Source organism: Pyrgilauda ruficollis, unplaced genomic scaffold, assembly GCF_017590135.1.
Source record: "Pyrgilauda ruficollis isolate IOZ18807 unplaced genomic scaffold, ASM1759013v1 scaffold22, whole genome shotgun sequence".
Lineage (NCBI taxonomy): Eukaryota > Metazoa > Chordata > Aves > Passeriformes > Passeridae > Pyrgilauda > Pyrgilauda ruficollis.
The window spans coordinates 3,503,475-3,521,286 of record NW_024521428.1 but is presented as its reverse complement, the minus strand read 5'-3'; the positions used below and the strand labels follow the sequence as shown (position 1 = coordinate 3,521,286).

The following is a 17,812-nucleotide window of genomic DNA, read 5'->3' as shown; positions in this document are numbered from 1 at the left end:
TTGAGAAATGTAATGGGTTTTACATCCTGACAGAGATGGAAATTAGAAGTACAAGAAACCTATACCAGAAACTGCTGCAACCTTCTTTAAAAAAAAAAAACAACAGTTACCATATGTGTTCCAGTAAAATTGTATGGCACATACATATGTCTACAAGAAATGGCATTTGTAGGTACCAAACACTTTGCTTTTCATGACAATTACCTCCATTGCCATTAATCCCTTCATAATTCATTGTTCTGGGCTTAATCATTTCATTAAACAGCACAAAAAATTGCATACTGACTTATTTGACTCTGGCTAGGGTATAATTTATGTCATAAACTGTGGGCCTAATCCCATGGCCTCTCTGAGTCTCATCCCTCCACTGCTCAGTAAAATGACCCTAAAAGCCTCAGGAATAGCAAACGTTTATGGTTTTCAGGCTGTAGAATATACAGATCATGACAGTACTGAAAATGTATTTTTTTTAAATAAATATATTGAAACAAGCCTCTCACAAAAGAAAGCCTAGCAAACACAAGACATCTACAATACTTTCATTAATTTGTCAGAGCTGGAATAGTTCCAATGATGTGTATGTCTGCTTTCATTTTCATAGATTATTATTTGCTTCCAAATCACGTACAAGAATTAACAATAACAATTAGAGGGAACGTGTTGAGAGGAAAGTAATTGCTCTTGTAGTATTAAAATGGCTTAAAGCAATAACAATTAGAGGGAACGTGTTGAGAGGAAAGTAATTGCTCTTGTAGTACTAAAATGGCTTAAAGAAAAAAAAACAGCAGCCAAAACTTCACGCACCAAAAAAGTAAAAAAAAAAAAAAACAGCAGCCAAAACTTCACACACCAAAAAAGTAAAACATCTCCCCCCAAAACACAGTTAACACTACAAACCAGTTTATCCACTATTCAAACTACAGTCTTGCTTAATCACCTTACATCAAAGTGGTTGCTGAAGTGGGACAAAGGGCACCAGAAACAGCAACTTATCCAACCACTACCTAATTCATGCAGAAGAAATGGGATTTTGGTATCTTCCTCGCCATCCCAAGCCACTGCACAGGTAAGAGAACATCTTGACCAGGAAATCTCCAGTAAATATATTTTTCTCCCTCCTTCTCCCTCTGTTCCTTTTACTTTCTTTTTTCTTCTTCAGCTGGAGGGAAGGAGAGAGAGAACCTCTTTGAATAAGTATGTGGGATGGTTTTTGCTGCTGGACCACTAATGGACACATTACTTTTCAAAAATGCCACAAGGTACTTACAAGAGGATTCCCTGAGAGCCCCTTTTTATAGCATATAACTAAGCTTATATTTTTCTTTACAACTGTAATTTTACTTTCCTTCCATTCAGTTAGTAACCCTGCTTCAAAGACTATTTTGGGAAATGAAAATGACAAAAACTGGTAGATGCTGAAAAACATCTCCCCCCAGGTTTTTGTTACATCTCATCCGGATCTCTCTTCTTGCATCTAATTTTTCAGCCCAAAAGCAGGAGGAACATAAAATGGTAAACCATGGAAAGGGGCTGAAATACAACCTACCACAGCCATATTGTACATATGCTAAAGTACACATCCCTACATCTCTTGAGCCAAAAGCCTACAATGTTAAAAAACCCCAGTTACACACATAGTGTAAAAACAATGGTATTACCAATTGGTTGGTATACAAACTCTTGTATTCCAAGGAACCCTCGTTATTAAAAAAGCCTGCAAAGAAGTTTATGGTTGCTCACCACTGTATTACCTGAAGCAAATTCTTCAATGATGAAATCCTGGTGTCACTGATTTTCCTTACTGTGTGTACATATGAAATTGCAGAGGAAGTCTATTTTATTGTTTTAAACTCCATTATGAAATTTTGCAGAAGTGTTTAGCTGAGGTACAGGCCCACCACCACCGTACAAAATGTCCCTCAGAAACTGTACAAAATGTCCTTCAGAAACAATAAAATGGCTACTGGTCTCTCTTTTTTGGGAAATGATACCATGCATTCCTTATGTTTTAGTCAGGAAGCAACACCTGGGTGATTCCTTTCATGCCCCTGGCAGAGGGAGAGGAAGGAAGAGCAGGAAAGGGCATGATTCAAGAGGAGATAACTGCTCCACAAACATCCCATTCAGAAAAGAAGTATTTAAAATCAGCACCTCAACCTTGGTGCCCCAGGCAAATTCCAGTTAGGGCTATTCCATCCTGCCCACCTAAAATTCCTCAGGCCAACTTCCCTCCCTCTTTCTTGAAGCAGCAAATAAAACACAGAGTTGTGTGTTGTGCTACCAGCAGAGAAATAGCCATCAATCTTACCCCGAGAGCCAAATGCATTTCTGTAGTGGGAGAGGAATGCAGGGATGCATTTCAGAGATGCAAGGGGTAGAGCTGACAATAGCAATACCACAACTGGGTATTTTTCAAGTCCTGTAACTGCTTGCCAAATTGGCTATGGCAATCACACTAGTGGGAATTCCATGTTTCAGATATGATCAAAAGCACTAATTCCAGAGAACTGAAGGCACTAGGAAAGCCTACACATTACCAAAAATTTAAGCAAAATAATGCTGCTCTTCAGGGAAGATGTAAAATATCCCTTGCTGCAATCTTCCCTTCTATGGAAACAGTACTTTTAAAACTTTGTGTTGTTTAAGGGAAGAATATAAAGTCAAAAAAATGTATCTTGCATACAAGTTAAAATGCACTTTTTGGATACCGTAACACATTATGAAGTCTCTTTTGCATCCAATCAAACAAAACTTTGAAATCTTACCCAGCTAACACACCAAACCATGAATCCCACTATTGAAGGTCTGCTCATAAGACAGTTTAGCTTTTTACCTCTTGGTAATCTGAGTAGGATCCTGCAGGCCTGGATCCAGTTCAAAGATTTCATTATCCAGTAGCCTTCGGAGCGTCACATCTGCCAGCTGCTCCATGATTCTGAAGGCCTCGGAGATATTGAGGAACGTGGAGAAGTCGCGCTCCTTGTTTGCCGTAGTGACACGCACTGTGTCCGTCATGAAGACATTGGAGGTTCTTTCCAGTTTCTGGACCTCAACCCAAGGAATGATAAGTTTCACTGCAATCCAAGAGAAGAGCAAAAGTGGGTTGGAAGCTTTGCTTACATCTTTCAGGTTTGGGAAACAATCAAATTCAGAATGAAATGCAAACCAAAGAGGAGAGAAATTTTTATGGGTAAGACCAAGCACATGCTGAAATGTCTGTTACAACGCTGCATTCAATCTCACCCACTGCAAAAGACGTGTCTTTTTCAGAATCTCTCCTTCAAAATTTTAACTGTCTTCACAAGAAATGCTAAGACTGGGGAGTGGTGCCTTTGCAGAACATCTGCCATACACTGTGCTCCTAACTCCTTTACAAGTCATTTCTGCAGCCTGCTTCCTCACCACCAGAAGAAACAGTTCATCTCCAGAATACAGAGATAAGAGGGAAAGGCTTTGTAATCTCCTAGAAACAAAACAGTAGGCAAGTGGAAAACCAATTACATGCACAGTTACTTTAGCTTTTAAAATAAAGCTAACTCCCATCCAAAAGAAAGCTTTTTTGGAGACTGCTATAAAGTGTAATTACTACTATAAACAAGACATTAAAAAAGCTACCCAGACTTTGGGATCTTTCCATTTGGTTACTTTTTACTGAAAAGATGCACAGGGCACATCTTGCCCTAAACATTAACTGTAGTCAGGCTTGTTTATAGAGAAGTGCAGGACACTGTTCTCTATACTTAAAGCTGTTGAATCATATAAACACAAGTGGCAAACAGAATCAGATTACTTTAGATACTACTGCAGGATGTTACTCGCCTCTCATATGAATCTCTGGGTAGAAATTACACTGGAAAGGACTTTAAAATAGATTCCATTTCTTCTTAACAACTGTTGGAAGCTTCCCAGACTTCTCTGTGCCAATAACATCAAGCTACACCCCTTAACATCCCTAGCTGGTCTCCTGATGCCAATAAAGCAATAAAAAGGCAGTAATAACAAACATTGTCATATATATATGATACTTATCAAAGATCATTCACTACCTAAGGAGCTACCCTCAGCAAGTTTTCTGTACTACATGAACTACAGCTGTCAAGATTATTTATAGATTGCATTTTTTCTTACTTAAATAAAGCACAGCTGCATCAACATGCAGAGACTGTTGCAAATGATCATAGAATCAACTGTACCAGCCCAGCCAAGGGAAGAAAGATTAAATAATGCTGTAGCAACAGCACTGCTGTTCAGGCAGGTCAGAGTCACACACACTCTGGAGTGCTGGTTACAGAAAAAGCACAACAGCCTGTACGGGACCCAAGCCACTGATAAAATGTACAAAGTCTTTGAAGTTTCAGAAAAACACAAATTAATTAAAAATGTGAAGAAATCTTGGCACACCCTTTCCAAGCTATCTGATGATCTAAACTTCTGAAATCCTACAAACACTAAGAAGGTTAGATAAAAGGGGACTTGTCCTGGAAAAAATTTTCCATGGAGTTTATATTCACATAAGCCGTAAATTAATTTTATGAGAAGTTGAAAACAGGTTTTAATATTGCATTCCAGGTCACTTCAACACAAAATGAAACAAGAAGCAGGGAAAAGACTTGCCAGAAGCAGAAGACTTAACACTTTGCCTGTAAAGAGATTTAGTCTTTGATTTGGGGAGATTTTTATAGAGGTAAAACACAATTGAGAACTAATTTTATTGCAACTCATATATTGGGTTTTTTCTCTGTGTAGTACTGAAGAACACAATAAATGTGATTTCTTAGCAATATTTTCAAGACCAGATTCAACCAGATTTCATTTGTGATTGCTACCTGAAAAAGACAAAGGCAATGAATCACTTGTTCTGCTTGTAATCAGCATCAGCCTCTTAAATAGTAACAACCAGAACAGTATTAAATCTGGATTATTCCCTGTAATACAAATATTTCATAAACATGATAAAACACTAGCCTAGAAACAGAAGCAATCTGCTTTATCACAATCAAGGAAGTGAGAATCATTTCAGCATATATGCTGCTTCCCACTGAGCTAAGCAAGTTTGTTTAACCAAAAGAAAATTCAGAGGGTTTTCTCACATTTCCATGCAAAAGTATGGGAATACAAAGACAATGCCACTGACTACATTGGTGAATGAGCAGTGCATTTTCCATGGTCAAAATAAAAAAAATCTGCAAATATGTAATTGTTTGTTTGGTTTGGGTTTTGGTTTTTTTTGTTCTTGTTGTTGTTGATTTTCATAGTGAATATTATTAAAGATATGAGAAGAAATCTCTTCTTAAACAATACAATAGGATATTGCATTTCCATTATCATTTAACAATCTGTGGTATTGCATAAACAAAATTTTTGGAACCATATAAAGGGTTTTTCACTCTCCCTCCTCCTTCCACTGTTATCTATCATTAATAAGTATAATTTCTCCTTTGTGTGCTGTGGCAGACTGGCTATATCAGATTTACAGAGAAAACCTGCAATGATAATAAGAAGAAATGATTGACAAAGGATGTTATTTAATACTAACCACAGAACAAGGAGATTAAACAAGAACTCACATATCTAGTATATATCAAGACATTCCATTCTACTCTTCCCAGCATAACTCAACTTTTCTTTTTATAGTGAATAAAAAACTTAGCTGCATTTCAAATATAACTCTTCCACCTTTTGCTAATATTGCAAAATAATTGGCTTGAAATAACATAAGGGAGGAAAGGACCTCCAGCTCTAAGCATGTCTTTGTATGTTTAAGCCTTAGAAACTACAAGTCAATATCTTAAGATGAACTTCATTTCTAAACCTACAGCTATATCTCAATATTAAATCCAGATGGAATATGGCAAAGTTTTCCAATTTGATCTAACTGACAAACATTGCTATATTTACAGCAGTATAGGTTTCTACTGCTAACTTTGTTTAAGTTCCAGCAGGATAAACAGGCCTTAAAAGGCTAGAGGTTTATGCACAATTTTACTAAACAGAGAAATGCTATAGAATTTAAATAGCTACATTCATTTTTACCATCTTACATCTGTTACTTTTATTTTTACTTTCTAATATCTATGCTGTCAGGCTTTTCATTCACAATTCTTTCTCTGTAGAAGAACACCACAACTAAATCCTTAGAACTTGCTGAACCATCTGAAGGGCCAAAAAGCCTCAGGACACACTTCTTGTGACCATACTGCACTGCTGTTCAGAAACACAGAAAAATCCCTAAATTGCTGCTATTTTTCCTTAAAAGCTCTGAATTTTCACCTGGCTCTCCAGGGCATATTCCTTTTATTTGTCCTGGGCTATCTTCAGGCAGCCAGCTTGACTCAGGCACCCCTGGCCCCACCAGCCCTTCCCCTACCATCCTGCTGCGATGCAGTGACTCTGCTTCCCTGCCTGGGGGAGGGACCCATCCTTACTCACCGTTTTCAGCACTAAAACTCATCATTTTAGAACCTGCAGGAGGTCTGCTACATCTTAAGGTTGTTTCAATGCCAAAAAGAAAAACCAGGTAACAACTATGTCCGTGGGCTCTTGCAGTGTTATTTTTATTACTGGATTCATATTAAAACACAAAGGCTGAAGTAAAAATTAAATTAAACAGGATTTTTCACCTAATCACTAATAACTAAAAGGTCAGAAACTAAACTTCAGAGGTGAGCTAGGCTTTTCATAAGAACCCCGGCTATTCTTGCTTTTAAATGCAGTTACATTTATCTCTCCCCAGCCTAAGATTCCTTATGCATTTACACTTACATTCTTTGCCCAGGAAGAAGGAATAAAAACAGAGATGATTGATGCTCAAATAAAGCCAGCCTTGCCGAGGAACTTTTCCTTTCCAACAGCAACAGGAATAATAGGTGATCAACTTCTCTGCTTCAGGAAAATTAAATCTGGATTCAAATTTCACCAGGGCTTCTCGGAACTTCTCGGGGTCTTCCTCCTGCTCGGCGAGTTTGCTGCTTGTTTCCTCTGCAATCAGTGCCTGAGCCCAGAACAAGACCATATGTCAGCATAAAGCTATGGCACTCACACTCAGGCAAGCTGCTGCAAGCTACCCATTCAAATTCTAATAATGCAACACTTTCTTACAAAGAAATCCCAGTCAATTTGCAGTTTTCACAAATGGAGAAATTTCTCTGGTGCTTGCATCTCTCATACATTTTGAATGCTCCCAAAGCAAGACTTCTTTGCCGTATTCATAGTTTTTTCAACAAGTCTGGCAGAACTGTATCTCTGCACTTTCACTATGGCTTATGATTGCTCTTATTTTGTATACACAGAGTAAAAATAGAGTAACAGTTGTGGCTACTGACCAGTACTATTTACCTATAAAGAAACAAAGCAGTCAGATGTGTCAACAACTTGAGACATGCTTGGAACCATTACAAACACGCTTTCAAGAACATCTACATAAATGTAATTAAGATTTCAGATTTTTAATAGTGGTATTACGACAAAGGAGTTAAGTATGCATTGCACCATGCAGACAAATAATCCATATGTTACAGCACCTGCTATAGTTTGTAATTACCAAGCAGTCCTAACATGCTAAAAGTCTGCAGCAGGTGCAAGGGTGCAAAACCTGGATTTAACATTAACTAACGAAACCTGAAAGAATTTTAGATATGTATTGTGCTAGCTAACAGGCTGTCACTGTGTTATCAAGAGAGATTAATTGTATTTGGTATGTCAGTGCACTTAAGACAATATGCCTTTTTTAAAGAAAGCAGGATAAAAACTAGGATTTGTACAGTGATGTTTTGGTTTTGTCCTCTTCTTCTCCACATTCAGAGCCCACAGAGCTCACAGCAGCAAGGTTGAAATTCACCAAAAGCTTTATGCTCCTACAAAATTTCCAAACTGAAAAAGAGGCTATGGAGGGAAGAGCATCCCATTAAAACTCTTCACAAGAAAAAGCTTGTAGCAGGACCTGAGGTACAGCAGCCACCAGTGAACCCACACCCCCACCCAGACATCACCAAGCTTCTCTTAGAGTATCTATTTCATTAAAAGCAGAGCTCAGGACACCAGGCTTTCTAAGTTACTCCCCACATGCCATTGTTATTTTTAATATGATTTATGGTCACAAAATTCCTTTACTTTTAAAATTCTTCAACCTTCCAAAAGGATGCTCATTTCTCCAACCCAGTGGCGAGCCAGCAACTTCATGTGCTGGCTACATCAGGTGCAAGAGCCACACAAAAAACAAGTCATGTTTATTTGGTCAAAACCAAGGACGAGTGACAACAACTTCATGACACTCTTCTAATAAACCACATGTAAACGGGCAGGGGAGGGTGAAAGTGAGACATTTTCCTTACCTTCACCTTCCCTTTGACAAAACTAACAATATCTTCTTTATTGTCAAACACAGACAAAGTATGGAGCAAGTTTTGTTCCAGCCATTCCCAGTGCTGGTTTATTTCCTCTGCAGTGGCACCTAGAAAAGCAAAAAATAGTATATTGAAACTAACCCTGCAATATAAAATTGAAAGGAAGGGAGGAAAAAAGCAATAAAATGCACTATTTCAAAAATTCATTATGAGAAACTGAACTTTCAACCTCAGGATTCTTAGTAGCAAACAGGTCAAAAAGGTCTCATTCACAGCAGCATAGTTAGAGAAAAACAGAAACCTCATTGTTTTAGAGAATTAGTTTTAGAGCTTTTAGTTTTATCTTCTTGAATGCTCTCAGCCAGCAAATGCTGCATTAAAAGTCAAAGCAGAAAAAACATCAAACCTTCATCCTGAGCTGCTAGACTGCAGCTTATTCTGACATGACATTCTCGAAGTGGCCACTGGAAACCTTTCATCTATGCCCTGTTCCCAAAAGTCCCTAATCTTCTTCTCTCCCTCCCTTAATACACACACACACACCCCACACACAAACACATGCACACCCTTTGAGAGGAACACAAAGCCCTCTAAAATGAATAAAGTACCTAAAAAAGAGTTTGGTTCAGCAACACCTAAAGGTTCTACAAGAGCACATTTCTACAGTTTGGGGAGGAAATAAAGCAAACAGAAATCTTTGACTAATACAGCCCTTCAAATCTTTAAAGCTTCTTTCTCTAAACATCTGAGGAGTTTGCTGGTTCTTTAAATGTAATCTGTTCACACTAACTCCAGAAATAATATTTCACTCATTACTGATCTTCTTTGGCTCCTTGTGCTTGAAGCTGAATTGTCTCTGCATGACACGGTGACAGAGAAGCCATAGCAAGATGGGCACCAGACAGGGTCAACAAGGGAAAATGTGAGCCCTCCAGATCTTACTGGTCAGTAGTTAGACATTATAGGTAAAAAAGTAAAGACAGTAATAGTTGCTTCTCCTAGTGCCTTGCTTGTGGAAGAAAGAAGAGAAATAGTTGTATGTAAGAGAAATACAAACCACACATGAATATAATAATAAAACTAATCTCAAATAGAAGACCCATTATCTCAAGATTTGTTTTGTGTGTACATTAGTGATTAGCATCATATTGCCTCACAACAACAAAAAATGATAAATTTAGGTGAAGATTTTCCATTTCCCTCTGCTCTGTTTTCCACGCAGAATGCCAGCTGGCAGGGAAACCTTCTATGCTTTAACTTCCCTGACAGGAAGGTCTTGTAATGGAACTTCTTAAATATCATTAATCAAGGTTAAGTTTAAATAAAAAAAAATCATAAAATTAGAGACACTTAAAAGCCCTTTAGGTCAAGAAAACAAATTATATAAATGTTTAAGAACACCAGAAATAGAGTAATTTTATACTGAAATGGCTGCACGAAGCAAACACTGAGTTGAACTTATACTTCTGAGTAACCTAAAAGATACCAAGTGTATGGGCAAGCTGTCAGGCTGCCTCTTGTGAAATAAGCTGTGAGCAAGATCCCTTCCATAGTAGCATCCACACTGCTGGGACTGCTCTGAGCCCAGGCAGCAGCTATTACTCCACAAGGACTTCTGCAGTAGCTCCTGCCTGCCTCCAATGTTTCTGTTCAAATACCAAAAGATCATTTTGGCCCTTTCATTTGGTCAGGCCAACTCAACTTTTGAGTCCCTTCTTTATTTCTAATTTCTATTTCGTAGTTTAAAGCTGTTCTGTGATTTGACCCAAGCATTGCCAATCTCTTATTTCCATTCCTTATTTCTCTTCCTGTACTGATGTTCTGCACGGCATTTTATTCCACCTTTTACCACCTTCTTCATCTGCTCATGTAAAGTGTTTTGTCTAACTGCTGTCTCGTTCCTCAGAATCTTTTATTTAAACCCACTTCTCACCAAATCTTTTGCTCTCCCTCTCCTAAAACCAACATTGCTTGACTGAGGCATGAGTTTCTTTTTTGCCCGAGGCTTGAGTTTCTTTTTTGCCCATGAGCCTTCTGAAAGGAAAATTTCAAGTGGCTCTACACAAGGGGTGAGGTTAGACTTTTTTTTTTCCTGTACTGGTATAACATGATTAACCATCTGGATTAAAACATCTCTGCCAGAACAGTCGTGCAGGGATCAGATTTCCTAGCACCCCTCTGAGATTTGCAAATGTCTGCAACAGACCTGACCCTTATGCATATATTATCATTTAAACCTACAGCTCCTGCAACAGAGGACTGCCAACATACAATGCAAAATGTCATCTTAATTAACTGCCTGATGACATGATGGCTATCCACAATTAAGTTACACTGGGAGACTGGAAGGAGTTCCTGGAACTGCTCCTTGTCCTCACTATACAGCAGCAGGAACAGGCCACTTCTGTGTGGGGAATGTCCTTCTCCAGCTTCCCAAGAAAGGGTTGGGGTGATGCTCCTCTGACTCCTATTGCCAGCTCTCCCCTGGACACTCACGTCAGGGTTTCACAGCAGCAATATTATTCACAAACAGCTTCTGCTCCATGGTTCTTTAGTTCTGTGCAGCTCTGGCATCTGTGTGCGCTCTACCCCTGCAGCACACAAAACAGACCCCTCTGCTTTCCGCTCTACTACTATAAATCTCAATTTCTCAGGGATGAGCATCCATTCAGAAGCGCCAAAGAGAATTTTAGGAAACATTAATCATGTAAGTTTGTCTCAGCAAAATCCTTAGCCATTCCAGCAAGTTTGTCATTTGTAGTTCCTTCAAAAAATAAAAAAACCAAAATCAAAAAACCACACCAAATTCTGTGTGCAGTAAGAGTGTGGGTGGGGCAAGGATCAGCCCCAGAAAGCAGTATTGCATGTGTTCAAATAACCAAGAGGCCATGAAAGCAACGCTTTTCCAGCAAAAGCTACCTGGTTTCATCACAGGAGTGTAGCAGAATGAAGCTCTTAAATTCCTCCATGAGATGACATTACTTAAAAATGAAAAGGAGGGGAGGAGGGACAGAAAGCACAGAGCAATTGCAAAACAAAGAAAATCTAGCCAAAACAAAAATAGCCCAAATGGACTTTACGCAAGCTTCTTCACACACACATCTAGCCCAGGGAAAAACTCCCAGTACTAATGGGGAACATGCAGAGGGATCTCTGCTGAACCAAGGAAGAACTGCTGGATGAGCATGTAGAGAGGAAAGGGTTAGGGTGAATGTACAAACTGACTCTTCCACTCAAAGGACTACAATGTCAAACATTAACAATGACATGTCAACATTGACATTACCTAACTATTTCATGGCTTGATCTGTATAAGAAAGAACAGAATAGGATAGCATATTTTCAGCTGGAAGGGATCTACAACAACCACAGAATGGGAAAGGCTGGAAGGGACCACAATGGGTCATCAGGTTCAACCTCCCTGGTCAAGCAAGGTTATCCCACAATAAATTGCACAAGATTGTGTCCAAATGGCTCTTGGAAGTCTCCAGTAGGGGAGACTCCACAACCACTCCCGGAAATCTGTTCATTTAGTAACACGCCCACATTATTCTTTGTTTCTCTTTCATTATTGATACATTTCAAGAAGCTCTTCTTGTTTTCCTTGAAATCCTGGGAATCATCTAGTCCAACTGCCTGACCACTGCAGGACAGACCAAAAGCTGAAGTTATTAAGGACATTGTCCAAATGCCTCTCAAACACTGGCAGGTCTGGCGGGACATCAACCACCTCTCAGAAGGAATCCTGTTCCAGGATCTGGCCATCCTCTCATTAAAGAGATGCTTCCTAATCTCCCCAGTCACAGCTTTGAACCATTCCCAAAATAAAACTTCTGTAAATTTCAGTGTTAGGATTTTTTAGATGGGAGCAGAAGAGAAAAGAACAGCCCTACACACTGGCCAAGCAACAGTGGGATGAATGGAACTTCAGATGGCTTTTACTAGGTCATGGCAAGGCTGCTGCAATTCACGTTAATATCATGTTCCTGAAGATGAGCTTGGCTTTCAGAAGTTGCAGAAACATTGCAAAGGGATTAGTGCATAACAGATCAGGAATTTGACATTCTCTCCCTCTCCAACAACTTCACCTCCTAAATCTTCCAAATGTCCCAGATATATTTCATTATAGCAAAGTGTGTGAAGACATTTCACAGTAAGCAAGTGAAAGACTAGGCTGGTGAAAGCCTAGGCTAAGTAGCTTCTTGCTGTAAGGGATGACCACCACTGTAGGAAAAGATATGCATAGGAACAGAACCATACTACTTTGTAACAGAGAAAATGAAAGCAGCAAACCACCTTCAGCAAAACAAGTTTTCCACTGAAACTCAATGTTCCTAGGCAGCACTTTTTCAGTGATTTTAACCAGAGGTCAAGTTGGTTGTTAAACAAGCTTTCCACACACACACAAACAAGTAGCTGGGGTTACCTTGAGCTTCCTGGACATGCAGACACTGACCATGCTCAGAATCAATTTGGGGTTTTCCATCTGTGACTCACCAATAGCTATGGCCCAGTAAACTTCTGATCCATTCAATAACTCACCACATGCAATGGCAGAGTAAACCTGTGAGCCCGGGACCTGGAGTAAAATTCGAAATGGAGCAACGCGTGCATTAGAGTCTAACACAGCGTCCAGGGCACCAACCAAGCGACCTGCAAAGAAAAAAGGGGGAAAAGAGGATTAATGCCAGTTCTCACTTCTGTAGCCTGCAAGGTGTTTCACATTTACAGCTGTAAAACTAAAATACAGAATGTAACAATAACGATTCTTCCCCAGCTTTATGTTCTAATTTACAGGCGCTCAGAATGCAAAAGGCAAACCAGACTAGAAGATCAAAAGCATATAGAATTCTCTGCATTTCTGGTTTTGCCTCATATATATGTATATAACCACAGAACTGAAGTGGAAAGACCTGAGGGCATCTTAAGACGTTACTGTTCCAGCCCTGCTCTGAAGTTAGATAAATACACCTATGCTGTAAGTGGTGTTTGTCTAACCTGTTCTTCAAAACCCGCCACAATCAAGATGCAACAATTTCTCCAGGTAGCCTCTTCCACTATTTTTATTAAATATTCTTACAAAAAAAAAAAAAAAAAAAAAAAAAAACCAAAAAAAAAAAAAAAAAAAAAAAAAAACCACCAAACAAACAAAACCAAACAAAAACCCTAACAAACAACCCTACCCTAAACAAACAAGTCAACTACCACAATCTTAAACTTTCTTGCTGGAAATTAATCTTGCTCCCTGGAACATGCAGAGTAATAGGCCACAGGCACTTCTGATACTAATGTTCAACATAATGAAAAATTAACAACGTGGTTTCCCACCCTTTAATGATTTCTCTTTTTCTAAAGAAACCCAAATCACCTCATCTATTCCTTATGGGTCATGTTTTTCAAACAGCTCACTGCTGTTGAACTTACACTGGAATCTCTCCAGCTTATCTTTAAGAATGACTTAACTGGACCTGATGCTCACTGCTACTGAAGTCTCAGCCACAAGCAGAAGGGAAGATCACCTCCTGTATCTTGCACACCTACCACTGTATCCAAGAAAGCTTTCAGCAGTATTCCACTGCAAATCACCATTTGATTTCAGTACAGACAAATTCAGTTTTAAGAGCTGCAGCAATTGCTGACCCCAAAAAAGACTTTCCAGTCTGCAGGACACCTGGAGTTCCTGGAGTTTCTTGCTACCCATTCCCCTGAGCAGGTAAAACCAAGCTATCCATGAAAAAGTTATCCGAATGCCATGATTTGCATGCAAGCTGGCATACTAAAGTAACTCAGAATTGGTTTATGGTGCTTGCAAATAGCAACTCAGGGCAGCTTTATACTCAATCTTCCTGTGCATCCTGCAGAGACACAAGGTATTTACCAAACATGGTAAAGGTGTTCCTCACTCTCTGCCATCTCCTTATCCTAAGGAGAGGGATGGCAGAGAGTGAGGAACAGCTTTACCATGTTTGTTTTATCCTTAGAGTACCTAGGAAGTTTTCTGTAATACTTTTTTTTTTTTTTTTTGCTTTGCACATGTACCTTTTTTAACCTGTTGTATTTTTTTTTTCTTCACCATTAACCCAACACAAAAGGAACTAATCTCCATCTCCAAAAGGTTTGCCAGCCCTTGGCACCACATGCTGTTTTAAATATGGCATTCTCCAGTCCATCACCCAAGTGATTAATGGAAATAATAGAGACCTACAAAGTCCTAATTGCCTTCTCACTTGGATAACAAATGACAGCTAATTAATTTGAGTATAACACAACCAAACAGAATTCCAACCACTTTCTAGTCTAGGAGCTGTAAGAAGCTCACATGGAACAGCATCAATAAGCTGAGAGCAAAGAAAATTACACTAAATACTTCCTCCTTGCTCACACACAAAACATCAGTGATGCTTTCAAAGCCAAGCAGAAGCTGAATGCAGTATGTCTTGAAACTGTACCGTGAAACATTCAACAGCAATTTGCTTCTCACTTAAATATGTGACCAGATATTACATCCATCTATTTAAAATGGAGATCTGAATTTGCAGACTGATGACATGTATAATATCTGAAATTGCTACATGCTCTCCTATAACTACAAAAAAAAGCATAAAAACTCTTTCTATTATGAAAGGTAGCAAATTAGCAGTGCTCACAGAAAACAGTGTGCAGAAAACTTTAGTGTGCAGTCTTCAAAACAGATGGAATGAAGCCAATAAGTGAGCATCAAATGATGAAGAGAACAAAAATAGGGTTTAACTTTCAAATTTCAGAGGAATTTATGACAGGCCTAGGAGAAAGATTCTTTTTCATTTCACTAAAGACATAGGAAAAAAGTCAACTAACAGCAAGTGCTACCAAAATCCCCAGAGAATGCTTAATGAGCATGTGATTTGTGAAATACCTTTTTTTTTTCAGAAACCATGAAAAAAACACATGACAGCACAGAGTAGCTGCAAAGTTTTGCTTTACTAATTCTTAGCCTGTGCAAAATTAATTCCTTTTTCTCTTCCTGAATAACAGACCAGAAAACCCAATTCCTCTTCTCACTGTTTACTTCTGCTTACAATTTCCATTTTGCTTACAAACTATTAAAAAGAAACCCATTCCTCCTTCAACTGTACAAAGAAATAATCACCTCCCTTTTCTAGAAAAAACTACCCATAGCTAAAATATTAACTCAGGATGACAAAGAGGAGCCAGAACTAAGACGCAAAGAGAAGAAAAAGACTGTGGCCATCAGGATACCTGCCAGAATAAAGCCCAGGTGGCCTGGTTCCTCTACCAGTGCTTGGCAAGGGAACAGCAACCCCACACATAAAACCTGAGCCATCCACAGGGAGTCCTGTCCTCTCCCACCTCTGCCAGGAGGGGCTGCAGTGGGGTCACAAGGGGAGCAAAGGAAAATAAGAGTAAGTACTGCTAAAGTTGAGCAAGCACAAAGAGTGGGTCTCATCCCGTGTTTGGGGGCTCCTTTATTTTTTGGTTGAGAGACTGATAGAGGTAGAGAACAGGGAAAAGAGATTACTAAGAGTGCATCTGCAGAAGCATTAAAAGGATTCAACACTAATGTATACACCCTGGCCAATATGATAATTTAGTTGAAACTGTGGTAGCAAGAAAATTACAAAAACCAGAGGCAAATTTTTTCCAGTGTAAGTTGCTTCATAATTCATTCGGGTAACTTTGCATCATAACATTGAAAAATAACTAACCTAAATATCCCCGAGTGAAGAAACAAACAACAATACACTGATGTTGAAACCTATACTATGAAAAATACCCAGCTTGTGAGCAAACACCTTCCTCATAACATGTCCAAACAGTTGGTTCCATGGAAGGGTCTCTTATAAAACAGAATCTGTTTAAAAAACAGAAGGGTATCTGGCTAGCAAGATTAATTACATTAAGAGGCTCTGGCTCACATATTGATGCATCAGCTTGCCTGCAGTCAGGGTGATGCAGACCTCTTCCACATCATAGATGAAAGTGAAACCATTTATAATTCAGAACAGCAAAAAATGAAAAGGAAGCAGAAGAGGAAGAGAACTGCTACCCTGGTTTTCTTCCCAAAACTCCCTGGTTTTTTTACCCTATATGAGACAAGATTTTTGGGAGGAACTTAAAATTCAGAGTAGCTCTTCCCCTTCAATGAGCCACTTCACCAACTTCTTGTCTGTTTTCTGACCTCCCAAGACACAGAAATATTTCAGGAAAAGCAATTAACCATACAGCAACTGTACTATGGAAAGCTGCAGACACTGGTTTACAAAGCCTTCACAAAAGACCACTGACAGAACATTGCAGGTTCCTCAAAAGGTGCAAGTTTCTTCATGCAGAAGGAACATTTTTAGGCTAAAATTCATATGCAAATGTCTGGTGTAATATGCATACTTTTAACACATATGGAGAAGACAGGAGAAGTGGAAAGACACTTTTCTACTGAAATTATACACTTCTCAATAAATTGAAACACTTTAGCTGGAAGCTGGATTTCAGACAGAGGCAACATCTATATATGTTCTTCCAAAATAAATTTATAAAACATATCTGGAAAACTCACCAGAAATCCCATGCTTTACTTGGTAGTTTTTATTTCACTGAAACATCTACTTTCATGCATATTTGGTTGCTTGAGTAAAGAAAACTGGATACCTTCAAGTAAAACACATCTATTTGTATCAAATGTATGTGCATACCATGGATACAATACAAGAAATAAATTTAAGTATAAAATTAGCAAGAAACAGTTTCAAATTCTACAACAGGTTGGTACTGTCTGTCCTTTACAGAGGTCAACCTGGAACCAAACAGAACACAAACAGGACATCACGCACTAAGAATTTGCTGAGCATTTCTTCACACACATACAAAAAATTAATCAAGGATATTTCTATAAGGAACAGGTTCTCAAATGAACTATCAAAAGTGCACTACTCTTCATCTTTAAAGATATGGTTTCTTCCTCCACTTAAAAGATTCCATTACAATTTCTCTTGTGTCATGTTCATAACTAATCTAGGAAAAGGAACATGTTTACAGTAAGTTAACTTTACACCAACTTCTACTAAATGTTCCATATCTTTCAAACTAAAGAATGCAGGCTCCTTTCCTGAACCACTGTTAATCATCTATGTGGGATTTCTAAGATTGTTTTAAACTTCCAAGACATGGAGCAGAGGGTGAGTAAAGCTGAACTCAAACTAGAAACTCAAACTGAAAAACTCTCTGTTATTTCCATCTTTGATGACAATATTCAAGAGGCAGTCCAAGCTACCCTCTACATACAGCAATATGATTTCTACCTACCTCCATCATATACGAAAGGCCTTAAAGGGAAATTGTTGAGAACTACTCAAAAATGGGGTGGCCACTTCAGCAGCTAAACCATGCTGCAAGGCAGAGGGACTTAGGAGTCTGGGACTAACAAGTTAATAAAACCCTCCCAAAAATGAAACAAAGAGAGAAAAAGCCAAAAC

The 17,812-nt window shown here is 38.8% G+C and overlaps 1 protein-coding gene across 4 annotated transcripts in view; it reads right to left on the bottom strand.

Moving 5' to 3' along the window:
- The window catches only part of TBC1D8 (TBC1 domain family member 8), a 49,059-nt gene that overhangs the window by 22,244 nt on the left and 9,003 nt on the right, over positions 1 to 17,812 (bottom strand). For 3 of the 4 annotated variants that reach the window (XM_041468416.1, XM_041468417.1, XM_041468419.1), the window contains exons 2-5: positions 12,840 to 12,995; positions 8,331 to 8,449; positions 6,763 to 6,991; positions 2,834 to 3,074 (exon numbers count right to left, since the gene is read on the bottom strand). In XM_041468416.1, the coding sequence (XP_041324350.1) occupies positions 2,834 to 3,074; positions 6,763 to 6,991; positions 8,331 to 8,449; positions 12,840 to 12,995 (745 nt within the window). The remainder of the gene's footprint in view (positions 1 to 2,833; positions 3,075 to 6,762; positions 6,992 to 8,330; positions 8,450 to 12,839; positions 12,996 to 17,812) is intronic. The other variant, XM_041468418.1, reaches the window with a different exon arrangement.